The 12,511-nt window shown below is 42.3% G+C and overlaps 1 protein-coding gene across 6 annotated transcripts in view; it reads left to right on the top strand.

Moving 5' to 3' along the window:
- Positions 1–12,138, top strand: part of NVL (nuclear VCP like) — a 97,363-nt gene extending 85,225 nt beyond the window's left edge. For 3 of the 6 annotated variants that reach the window (XM_032289373.1, XM_032289372.1, XM_032289376.1), the window contains 4 exons: positions 3,073–3,149; positions 6,086–6,174; positions 9,808–9,878; positions 11,810–12,127. In XM_032289373.1, coding sequence (XP_032145264.1) covers positions 3,073–3,149; positions 6,086–6,174; positions 9,808–9,878; positions 11,810–11,854 — 282 coding nt within the window. In that variant the 3' untranslated portion in view covers positions 11,855–12,127. Of the gene's footprint in view, positions 1–3,072; positions 3,150–6,085; positions 6,175–9,807; positions 9,879–11,809 lie in introns of all 6 variants that reach the window. The other 3 variants (XM_032289374.1, XM_032289375.1, XR_004272265.1) reach the window with 2 other exon arrangements.
- Positions 12,139–12,511: the final 373 nt, after the last annotated feature.

Here is a 12,511-nt window from a genome sequence, read left to right as displayed (position 1 = left end):
TGTCTCTACAAAAAATACAAAATTGGCTGAATGTGGTTGTGGGTACCTGTAGTCCCAGCTACCCAGGAGGCTGATGTGGGAGGATGGCTTGAGCCCAGGAGGTGGAGGTTGCAGTGAGCCAAGATTATACTACTGCACTTCAGCCTGGATGGCAGAGCCAGACCCTGTCTCAAAGAAAAAAGAAATGCTTAATGGCTTGTGATTTATTCACTTTTGTGTGTGTTTCTTCTTCTTCTTCTTCTTCTTCTTCTTCTTTTTTTTTTCTTTTTTTTGAGACCAGGTCTTGAACTGTCACCCAGGCTGGATTGCAGTGGCACAATCTCGGTTCACTGTAGCCTCCACCTCCCGGGTTACAGTGATTCTCCTGCCTCAGCCTCCTGAGTAGCTGGGATTACAGGCACGCTCCACCACACCCAGCTAATTTTTGTTTTAGTAGAGACGGGGTTTCTCCATGTTGGCCAGGCTGGTCTTCAACTCCTGACCTCAGGTGATCTGCCCACCTTGGCCTCCCAAAGCACTGGGATTACAGGCGTGAGCCAGCACACCCACCCATGTTTCTTCTAAAAATAGTTATTTCGCAATACAATATTTGCTACACATAAAAGAATATATGCAATGTGTATGTAAGTTATGAATCAGAATAATAAGCAAATACTCATAAACTTACCATCTAACTGCCAGACATTTTATATAGTTAAAAACTTGGGTAGTGGCGGAAGAAAAAAAAACTGTTTTGACTGGGTACGGTGGTTTACATCTGTAATCCCAACATTTTGGGAGGCAGGGGCAGGAGGATTGCTTGAGGCCAGGAGTTTGAGACAAGCCTGGGCAACATAGTAAGACCTCATCGCTACAAAAAAAAAAAAATTAGGTCAGTCAAGGTAGCCCACCCCTGTAATGCCAGCACTTCGAGAGGCTGAGGCAGGCAGGTCACCTGAGGCCAGGAGTTTGAAACCAGCCTGGCCAAACCGCGTCTCTACTAAAAATACAAAAATTTAGCCAGGCGTAGTGGCACATACCTGTAGTCCCAGCTATTCAGGAGGCTGAGGCAGGAGAATCGCTAGAACCCGGGAGGCAGAGATAGCAGTGAGCCGAGATCACACCACTCCACTCTGGAGCGAGACTGTCTCAAGAAAAAAATTTAGCAGGGCATGGTGGCATGTAGTTCCAGCTCCTCGGGAGGCTGAGGTGGATCTCTTGCGCCCAGGAGGTCAAATCTCTTGTGGTTGTTCCACTGCACTCCTGCCTGGGCAACAGAGTAAGACCCTGGGCAGGGGGGGGATAAGCTGTTTTGTTTGCCTCTGCAATTTGTTGCTAAAAATATTATTAAACACAATGTATGTGTATGCAAGGTACCAGGTTAAGTGTTAAAATTCTGGGCTGGCAAGGCTGGGCACGGTAATCCCAGCGGTAATCCCTCCCAAAGTGCTTGTAATCCCAGCACTTTGGCAGGCTGAGACGGGCAGATCACCTGAAGTCGGGAGTTCAAGACCAGCCTGGCCAACATGGTGAAACCCCATCTCTACTAAAAATACCAAAAATTGGACAGTGGTAGTGGAGGGCACCCGTAATATCAGCTACTCAGGAGGCTGAGACAGGAGGATCGCTTGAACCTGGAAGGTGGAGGTTGCAGTGAGCTGAGATCACGCCATTGCACTCTAGCCTAGGCAACAAGAGCGAAACTCCATCTCAAAAAAAAAAAATTCTGGGTTGGCTTTTTTCTCTACATCTAGTCTCATGAGAAACTCTAAGAGTTCTAAGTTACATACTTGTCATTGCTAGTCTTGAAATGAGCTGACGGGGAATTGGCACCAAAATGAAGATTAAGTGTTAGATGAAGAAAGAATATACTGAGCTCAGAGGGCTTTGTGGTTTTATTACAGAGCAGGTTACTGCTCCTTCTCTCCTGGCCAGGTTCAGTATTATTTCTCCCGTGCTAGCTAGCCTCACACCAAAACTAAGCATTGCTTAAGTATTTGCCATATTTAATCTGGCAAAGGAAATGTGTTTCTTCACATTTGGAAAGATTGAGGTGCTGGTTTTTACTGTTGTTGAAGGTGTTTAGTTTTTGCTGCATCTGCACACAAATTCCTCACATTTCATGAGCATAAATTGTTGTCTTTAGCTTTCTTAAGTTTGGAATCTGCTTCTTAGCCTCATTTCTCAAAATTGAAATTTGTATAAATCTTTATATATATATATACTTTAAGTTCTGAAGTACATGTGCAGATCTTGCAGGATTATTGCATAGGTACACACATGCCATGGTGGTTTGCTGCCTCCATTCCCCTGTTACCTACATCAGGCATTTCTTCCAGTGTTTCTGTCCCCAACCTCCCCACCCAAATTTGTATAAATCTTAACAGCTCTGGTCTGGAAGTCAGTTATACTTTTTTTTTTTTTTTTTTTTTTTTTTTTATGCCCTGTCACACAGGCTGGAGTGCAGTGATATAATCTTGGCCCACTGCAACCTCTGCATCCCAAATTCAAGCGATTCTCCTGCCTCAGCCTCCTGAGTAGCTGGGATTACAGGCACGCGCCATCATGCCCAGCTAATTTTTGTATTTTTAGTAGAGACAGGGTTTTACCATGTTGATCAGGCTGGTATCGAACTCCTGACCTCGTGATCCACCCACCTCAGCCTCCCAAAGTGCTGGGATTATAGGTGCGAGCCACTGTGCCCAGCCCAACAGCCGTTATTAAGAACCTATTATGTAGTTGAATGTGGTCTTGTCTTTATTTTTGAGACTCAGTCTCACTCTGTTGCCCAGGCTGGAGTACAGTGGCATGATCTCTGCTCACTACAACCTCTACCTCCAGGGTTCAAGAAATTATAGTGCCTCAGCCTCTGGAGTACCTGGGACTACAGGTGCACACCATAATGCCAGACTAATTTTTCTATTTGTAGTAGAGACAGGGTTTCACCATGTTGCCGAAGTTGGTCTCGAACTCCTGACCTCAGGTGAGCTGCCCACTTTGGCCTCCCAAAGAGGCGGGATTCCAGGCGTGAGCCACCGTGCCCAGCATGGTCTTTAAAGTTCTAGTGAAAAATCATTTTTCTCTCTTACTTAGAATGGTACCAAACCACCACTGGATGCAGATGTAAATTTGGAAGCAATTGCTGGTGACCTTCGCTGTGATTGCTATACGTAAGTGTTTAAAGTCAGTTCACTCTCTGGGGTTCAATTTTCTCACTATAAAATGAGGGAGAATGAGGCTAACCTCAGCAGATTGTTGGGAGGATTAAATGAATTATCCTGTGAAGCATATGAAGTGTCTGGCATCTCCCTTCTTAGAGAAGAGACTGCACATTTGGAGGCTCTAAAGGAATTCCTGGGAACAGGGGAGTCCTTTCATATGTTGACTCTTGGTAGTTAACCTACCCTAATCAGCTTTGCTGTCCTTTACAAATCGTGCTGGTGCTTCAGCATGTAAAAGAGACTAATGTACAAGTGCCACATTTTCCAGCCCTCAGGATGCATTTTCACAGCACACCTTTTCACCCCCACAAGCCTGTAGTAACTTCAGGAAATCTGACGTTTCTGCCTTCAGCCTTCCTATGTTTGTGGTTGTTGTAGTTGTTAGTTTTTCTTCATGTTTTGAAGTAAATTTGTTTGCTAACTTTCCCAATTTTGGGACATAGAGAGAAGAAATGAAACTCAGTTTAACTAACAGAGACAATGCCCCCTCCAGTTTTTTTTTTTTTTTTTTTTTTTTTTCCAGACAGGGTTTCCCTCTTTCGCCTAGGCTGAGTGCAGTGGCATGATCATGGCTCACTATAGCCTCCACTTCCTGGGCTCAAGCAATTCTCTGACCTCAGCCTCCCGGATAGTTGGGACTACAGGTGCACACCACCATGCCCAGCCAATCTTTTTTTAATGTTTTGTAGTTATGGGGTCTTGCCATATGGGGGGGTAGGGGAGGTGGAGGCTATCAGCCAAGGCAGGCAGAACTTTAGACTTTCTGGGTCTGAACTTGCACATGGAGGCCTGGCAGTCAGGAATTTGACACCAGCCTGGCCAATATAGTGAAACCTTGTCTCTACTAAAAATACAAAAATTAGCCAGGCGTGCTAGCGCATGTCTGTAATCCCACCTACTAGGGAGGCTGAGACAGGAGAATTGCTTGAACCCAGGAGGTGAAGGTTGCAGTGAGCCGAGATTGTGTCACTGCACTCCAGCCTGAGCAACAGGGTGAGACTCCATCAAAAAAAAAAAAAAAATTAAAATTAAATAAATAAATGATCATACTACTTAGGGGACTACTACTTGAGTAGTTTACTGCTTTAAGGGTGGGAGCAGTGGCTCATACCTGTAATCCCAGCCCTTTGGGAGGCTGAGGCAGGCAGATTGTTTGAGGTCAGGAGTTCAAGACCAGCCTGAGCAGCATAGTAAGACCCCCGTCTCTAAAAGAAAACAAAAACACAGCTTTAAGTGCTCAAACCTGAAAAGATTTTCAGTGAGTAGCAAAGATGATTTTGGTGGCAGAACTTGCCCTGGGCTAAATATTTTGGATGTACCAAGTAGGTTGTCTGTCTATAAAGGGGTTAGGGCTAAAGTTGAGTGGTGTACATTTTGGATCTTCATGCCGCTATGATTTTCGTCTCACTAGTTTGAGAGACACTACGCTACTACAGTCTTTAGCTATCTGTTTGCGTTAGTTAATATTGTCTGCACCAATGTTAGATTTCAGAGTAGGGGAAGGAATGAACACCCCAGCATGTATGTGATTATTAAATAATGTTATAACCCTAACATTTAGCCAACAAAACACCAGATTCAGTTAAAAATTTAAGCTCTGTGGGTCTTTACTTTTATAAATAGTATGTGTCTGAGGCAGGAGAATCACTCAAACCTGGGACGTGGAGGTTCCAGTGAGCCAAGATGGCACCACTGTGCTCCAGCCTGGGTGACAGAGTAAGACTCCATCTCAAAAAAAAAAAATGTATATAGTATGTGGATTGTCAACATTATATAATAAGTTTAATATCCAGAAATGTAGTTTGGTTTTTTTTTCTGCAATCATTTGAAGCAAATTGGAAAAGTCAGAAATGAAGTTTTTTAAAAATGTTTTTTATTTTCATCTTTTCTTTCCAAGACTTGTGACATAGAAATGAGGTCTTTATCCCCAGATTCAAACTCTTTCTCAAAACATCTCTAAGAGTCCTGTTAAAGCTGTAATGTAGTAAAACGCCAGTCAGCATGAGTCTTTCATTGAACTCAGAACTGTGCTGACTGAGCATATTATTACATGAAATAATTAAATAAATGAAGGACTGTTTGTATTTGTCACATTTTAAGTAACTTGTGATGTGTTCATTCAGTTTTAACTTGAATCAGGTGCATTAAAGACTTTCCAGCGTTTGTATATTTCCCTTTTGAACTTGGGTTTTTTTTGAGACAGGGTCTAACTCTGTCAGCCAGGCTCACTGCAGCCTATGCCTCCCAGGCTCAAGTATCTCAACCTCCCAAAGTGCTGGAATTACAAGCATGAGCCACTGCGCCCAGCCCATAAATGACTTTTAATAAGCTTACTTTAGACATTATGTAATAAATGAATATGCTTGTCAGCACTTTAGCCCTTTATGCATTGTATTGTTTCCTCCAGAATTTCCCTTTTTTTTTTTTTTTTTAGTTGGGACAGAGTCTCATGCTGTCACCCAGGCTGGAGTGCAGTAGTGCAGTCTTGGCTCACTGCAACCTCTACCTCCTGGGCTCAAGTGATCCTCCTACCTAAGCCTCCTGAGTGCCCAGGACCACAGGCACATGCCGCCACGCTCAGCTAATATTTTTGTAGACATGGCATATTGCTGAGACTGGTCTCAAACTCCTATTCAAGTGATCCACCCACCTCAGCCTCCCAAGGTGCTGGAATTGCAGGCATGAGCCACTGAATCTGGCCTAGAAGTATCATACTTAAAAGCTAAAAGCTCTTTCCTATTGATGATAATCAATTTATCTCATCATTATTGGTCACTTTCTTTCCTGATTATTTCATATATGACTTATATGAAAATTGTTGTCCAGCTTTTTTCTGGGCTTTTGTGGTATCTAAGAAGAAATAAATAACTATTATTTTATTGTAGGGGTGCAGATCTCTCTGCTTTGGTACGAGAAGCTTCTATCTGTGCCCTGAGACAGGAAATGGCAAGACAGAAGAGTGGAAATGAAAAAGGTATGATTCTCCAGAATCTCTCACTTTTAATTATGGTACTTCACCGTTGTCCTGGAAAATAACCATTTTCTAGTGTCTATTATCTATGATATTAAAGCTAATGTTTTTAAATGAGACTGTTAGAAGCTGTTCTGAAATATGTAACCTCTGTTGCTGACAATTATAATAATAGCAAAGTTATTTAGTTCCTCTCTAATAAAGAGTACTATACCTATAGGTAAATGCATCCATTCACTGTCTTCATTATGAGTTTGGGCTGCTTATCAATTCTGGAAAACCTTATTCTTTTGCTAAGGTGATATCTACTTGCCTGTTAAAATGTGGCCTCAATTGGAGCGCTTAGAAAATATACAAGAGAAGTGAAAATTAGAATAACTTTCCATATATTGAGACTTTCCTTTCAAAATACAAAATCCATGTATATTGTATTATGTGATGCTTTGGGGCCATCTCAACAGCTTTGCACCATCCTTCACATTTGACAGTGTCTTTAATTTTACTGTTTGAGTGCGTATGGGAAAAAAAAAAATTGTCCGCTGGGTGTGGTGGCTCACACCTGTAATCCCAGCACTTTGGGAAGCTGTGGCAGGAGAATTGCTTGAGCCCAGGAGTTTGAGAGCAGCCTGAGCAGCAAACCAAGACCCCCATCCCTACAGAAAAATGAAAAAACTAGACTGGTGTGGTGGTACATGCCAATAGTCCTGACTACTTGGGAGGGTGAGGCAGAAGGATTGCTTGAGCCCAGGAGTTCGAGGCTGCAAAGAGCTATGACTGCACCACTGCACTCCAGACTGAGTGACAGGGCAAACCCTGTCTCTATTAAAAAAGAAAGAGAGGCCAGGTGTGGTGGCTCACGCTGTACTTCCCAGCACTTTGGGAGGCCAAGGTGGGTGGATCACCTGAGGTCAGGAGTTCGAGACCAGCCTAATCAACATGGCAAAACCCCATCTCTACTAAAAGTACAAAAATTAGCCAGGTGTGGTGGCATACGCCTGTAATCCCAACTACTTGGGAGGCTGAGGCAGAAGAATCTCTTGAGCTCTGGAGGAGGAGGTTGCAGTGAGCCGAGATTGTGCCACTGCATTCCAACCTGGGTGACAGAGCAAGGCTCAGTCTCAAAAAAAAAAAAAAGAGAGCGATTTATTAGTGACTTGCATTCCAACCATGCCAGGTACAGAAATAGCTTTTGCTTTGCTTGGTTCCTGTGATAATTATTTGATCAGTTGCAGTTTATGGGTATCTCTGTAGTACAACAAAATACCTTTCTTCAAAAAGATTTACTCTGGGCCAGTCATCCTGTCTCACACCTGTAATCCCAGCACTTTGGGAGATCAAGATTGAGATTGCCTGAGCCCAGGAGTTCGAGACAAGCCCAGACAGCATAGGGAGACCCTGTCTCTATTAAATTTTTAATTAAAAAGATTTGCCCTGCCCTCTAAACCTGTACTTTCATCTGAAGTTTTCTGTTGATCTTCTTTCATTAAATAGACTTCTGAAAGATGTCTTTTTAAGCTTGTGTTAGTTTTCCTTTTTTCCTCTATTCCCTTTTTTCTTTGGCTGCCAAAATTCTTAAAGCTAAATTTGTTTGTAGTTACAGCAGCATAGGCTCAGATTGGATTTGTCAACACATTAGAAAGCCCTTGAGCTTTTTATTGTTTAAGATTCAGTTATCTGAACTTCTGTTATTATATAGTACGTTAAATTCCTTTTGGAAGGAGGTGAGTTATAAATAAGAAAAATTAAAATATCTTGTAAAAAATCATATATTCTATCTGAGAGCTGAATCTGAACACTATCTTGGGGGTATGTTTGTTTACTAAAAATTAATGAGTCCCTGTACATGTATTGGAACTGCTAGTAATAATTTTGTTTTGTTTGGAGGGTATTTATTTGTTTGTTTGAGAAGGAATCTCACTCCATCATCCAGGCTGGAGTGCAGTGGCATGATCTTGGCTCACTGTGACCTCTGCCTTCTGGGTCAAGCAATTCTCCTGCCTTAGCCTTCTGAGTAGCTGGGATTTTAGGTGTGCACCTGTCCAGATTTTTTCTGGGATTTTGCAGTATCTAAGAATAAGTTATTTAGTACCTCTCTAATAAAACTAATTTTTATTTTATTTTATTTTATTTTTTCAGATGGAGTTTTGCTCTTGTTGCCCAGGCTGGAGTGCAGTGGCACAATCTTGGCTCACTGCAATCCCTACCTCCTGGGTTCAAGTGATTCTCCGGCCTCAGCCTCCCAAGTAGTTGGGATTAGAGGCCTCTGCCACCACGCCCAGCTGATTTTTTTGTAGTTTTAGTAGAGACAGAGTTTTACCATGTTGGCCAGGCTGGTCTCGAACTCCAGACCTCAAGTGATCTGGTTGTCTCGGCCTCCAAAAGTGCTAGGATTACAGATGTGAGCCACTGTGCCCAGCCTAATTTTTGTGTTTTTTTAGTAGAGACAGGGTTTCGCCATGCTGGCCAGGCTGGTCTCAAACTTCTGACCTCAGGTGATCCTCCTGCCTCAGCCTCCCAATATGCCAGACTTACAGGCATGAGCCACTGCGCCTGGCCTGGAGGTTGTCTTATAAACATAAATAACAAACCCTGACATCCCTGCTTTGCTACAGCTTACATTTCTACCTCTCTATCCTTTAGGGAATTTTGTTGATATCTTACTGAACCATTAGTGAAGTCACTAATGCCAGTCAACTTCCATTTGATATGCTGAACAACACATTTTATTTTTAGGTGAATATACTATCCTAATATCTGTGTAGAAAGTTTAGTATTTTAAATATAAATTGTCATCACATAAGCTATCATATTTACATTCTAAACCAAGTTGTATTTAACATTTAGCTATTTTATTTTATTTATGTAATGGAATAACCTTGCAGAGAATTAAAGCCCCCTCGCTTTTTTTTGAGACGGAGTCTCGCTCTGTCGCCCAAGCTGGAGTGCAATGGTGTGATCTCGGCTTACTGCAGCCTCCGCCTCCCAGGTTCAAGCAGTTCTCCTGCCTCAGCCTCCTAAGTAGCTAGGATTACAGACACATACCACCACGCCCAGCTAATTTTTGTATTTTTAGTAAAGACAGGGTTTCACCATGTTGGTCAGGCTGGTCTCAAACTCCTGACCTTATGATCCACCTGCCTCAGCCTCCCAAAGTGGCTGGGATTACAGGCATGAGCCACCATACCCTAAAGCCCCCTTCTATTCCAGTGCTGAGATATTACGTATATAAAATATTCTGTGATGTTATGGCTCCATAAGATCTCATTGTGTGTTGCATACTCTTAAATATTAATACTGTGGGATCCTACTTTCCATTCCCAGTTAAATTCATTTGAATTATCTGAATAATTCTGGTTTTTCTTCATAAACGTCATTATTAAGTTAAACAATGCAAAAAGGCCTACAAAAGGTTACCAGCTTATGAGTGGCAGGTCTCTTTGGGTGGTTTGGATTAAAATCTGATAAACAGAATATATCTGGCTAGAATACTGTTCTGAAAAAGAATATACAGCCCATCACATCACTAATCTCTTTAGCGTACCCCTTGAGAGCTTAGAAGTCTTTCAAAGGTAGTTAAGTTCTAAGTCAGTTAGCGTACCATCCTGAGATGTGTATATTTGTGCATTTGCTCCATAGGTGAACTCAAGATTAGTAATAAGCACTTTGAAGAAGCTTTCAAGAAAGTAAGATCATCTATATCAAAAAAGGTAAGAAATGCTGTTAAATGTATAGAGAAAGGAAACTAGAGTTTTAGTTGAATTAAACTCTTTTACAGATTGTTTTGTATACTACTTCTACTTCCTAAAAAGAAATTACATGGTTCATTTTGATCTGAAAACAAGCAAAATAATAGCCTTTGTGAGAATGTTCTTGAGAGATTTTAATTTTATATGTTTCTTAGGGACTGGAGCACAGTTTTCCTAACTAGATTCTCTAACCACTATTTATTCAGAGAGAGAATGACCTCTTTTGTCTCCATAATCTCAGAATTTTTAATCATCTAATTCAAGTATTATTTGACCTCCTCTTCCCTTTTTGACAAATGCCTTTGTGTTTCTTAGAGCTAGACTGTACCCAAACTAAGCCATAGGGACTTACAATACATTTCAGGGAAATAAAAATATCTTCACCATAGGTAGGAGAAGGGTTAAAAAAAAATCACTCTGGAGCTAGGCACAGTGGCTCGTGCCTGTAATCTCAGTTACTCAGGAGGCTCAGGTGGGAGAATGGCTTGAGCCCAGGATTTCAAGTTCAGCCTGGGCAACATGGTGAGACCCTGTCTCTACAAAAAATGAAAACTTAGCCAGGCATGGTGGCATGTACCTGTAGTCCCAGCTACTCAGGAGGCTGAGGCAGGAGGATTACTTGAGCCCAGGAGGTTGAGGCTACATTGAGCCATGATCACACCATTGTACTCCAGCCTGGGTTACAGAGCAACGCCCTGTCTCAAAAACAAACAAATAAACACAGAAGAAAAAACACACTTCAAATGTTTCTTTGGGATAAATACACAGGAGTGGAATTGCTACCCAACACTTAAAATGTTAATTTGACCACAGTGAGATTCTACTACACACCTACCACAAAGACCAAAATTTAAAAGATTGACAACACTAATTGGTAGCAAGAATGTGAAACAGCTGGAACTCTCCTTTTTTTTTTGAGACAGAGTTTTGCTCTTGTTGCTCAGACTGGATTGCAATGGTGCAATCTCAGGTCACCACAACCTTCACCTCCCAGGTTCAGGCAATTCTCCTGCCTCAGCCTCCCGAGTAGCCAGGATTACAGGCATGCGCCACCACACCCAGCTAATTTTTTGTATTTTTAGTAGAGACAGGGTTTCATCATTTTGATCAGGTTGGTCTTGAACTCCCGGCCTTAGGTGATCTGCCCGCCTCTGCCTCCCAAGATGCTGGGATTACAGGGAATTCTTATACATTGTTGCTGAAAATGTAGATACAATCACATTGGAAAACATTCTGGCAGTTTCTTACTAACGTTAATATAGTGTAAGAAGCTTCTGCTTTCGCCTCCATTTCCATCTGGATTCAGCATAGGTTAAGAATTGTGCTTTCTTCATTAATTAGATAGAAACATAAGAATCTTTTGACCTTATTTTTTAGAAAAACCTCAGTAGACAATCGTGAAAGTCATGGGAGTTTCCTGTGGAAAGGAACATGTATAGTATTTAGATTAGGATTTAGATGCAGGAAAGTAAAGTGTCACCTCTCTTTAACAGTGTGTTAGTCAGCAAGAGCTACTATGACAAAGTACCACAGACCGGGTGGCTTAAAAAATAGAAAATGTGTTTTCTCACAGTTCTGGAGAGTGTTGGGTAGGGTTGGTTCTTCTAAGCCCCTGTCCTCACAGATGGCTGTCTTCTCCCAGCAGTGCTCTTTCCTCTGCGCATGTAAGCCCTAATCCCTTCTTTTTGTAAGGACACCAGTCATATTGGATAAGAGCCCACTTGTGTGACCTTGTTTTAATTCAGACTCCTCTGTAAAGACCCTCTCTCCAGTTACAATCACATTCTGAGGTTCTGCGGGTGAGGACTGCAGCATGTGAATTTTGGGGGGACACCATTCAGCCCATAACAAGCAGTGATGGGCTCTGTATTCTGTGTTCTCTCTCCTCTCAGGATCAAGTCATGTATGAACGTTTGCAGGAGTCCCTCAACCGGTGACGTCTCCAGCAACCGGCTCAAAGGAGCCAGCCCATCAAGCCAGCAGAGAACCCTACACGCTCTGAAGGACCCGCTTTCAGCTGGACACAGGTGCTGTCTCATGTAAGCAATTTGTTTTCAAATTAATGAGGCCAAGCTGAAGCTGAAGATTCTTCCCATCTGACCAGTCTGGTGTGAAAATGCCTTCTTCCTCTTTAAGAAAAAGGAAAAATTTTAAACTGCTGAAATAAAATAACTGTTACACTTTTCAAATAAAACTTTTACTTTGAACTATTTTGACTATACACAAAAGTTACAAAGAACTCCTCCCCCACCCCTCCTCAACCATCTGGGAATAAGTGACCAGCTTGGCGCCCCATCATTTTACTTCACCTCATTCTACAAAAATTTTTTTTTTTTTTTTTTTTTTTGAGATGGAGTTTCACTCATGTTACCCAGGCTGGAGTGCAATGGCGCCATCTCGGCTCACCGCAACCTCCGCCTCCTGGGTTCAGGCAATTCTCCTGCCTCAGCCTCCTGAGTAGCTGGGATTACAGGCACGCACCACCATGCCCAGCTAATTTTTTGTATTTTTAGTAGAGATGGGGTTTCACCATGTTGACCAGGATGGTCTCGATCTCTTGACCTCGTGATCCACCCGCCTCGGCCTCCCAAAGT

This window comes from Sapajus apella, unplaced genomic scaffold (assembly GCF_009761245.1).
Source record: "Sapajus apella isolate SASKATOON/1434 unplaced genomic scaffold, GSC_monkey_1.0 scaffold22, whole genome shotgun sequence".
Taxonomy (NCBI): Eukaryota; Metazoa; Chordata; class Mammalia; order Primates; family Cebidae; genus Sapajus; species Sapajus apella.
The sequence above is the reverse complement of the archived record's forward strand: the minus strand, read 5'-3'. Positions and strand labels throughout refer to the sequence as shown.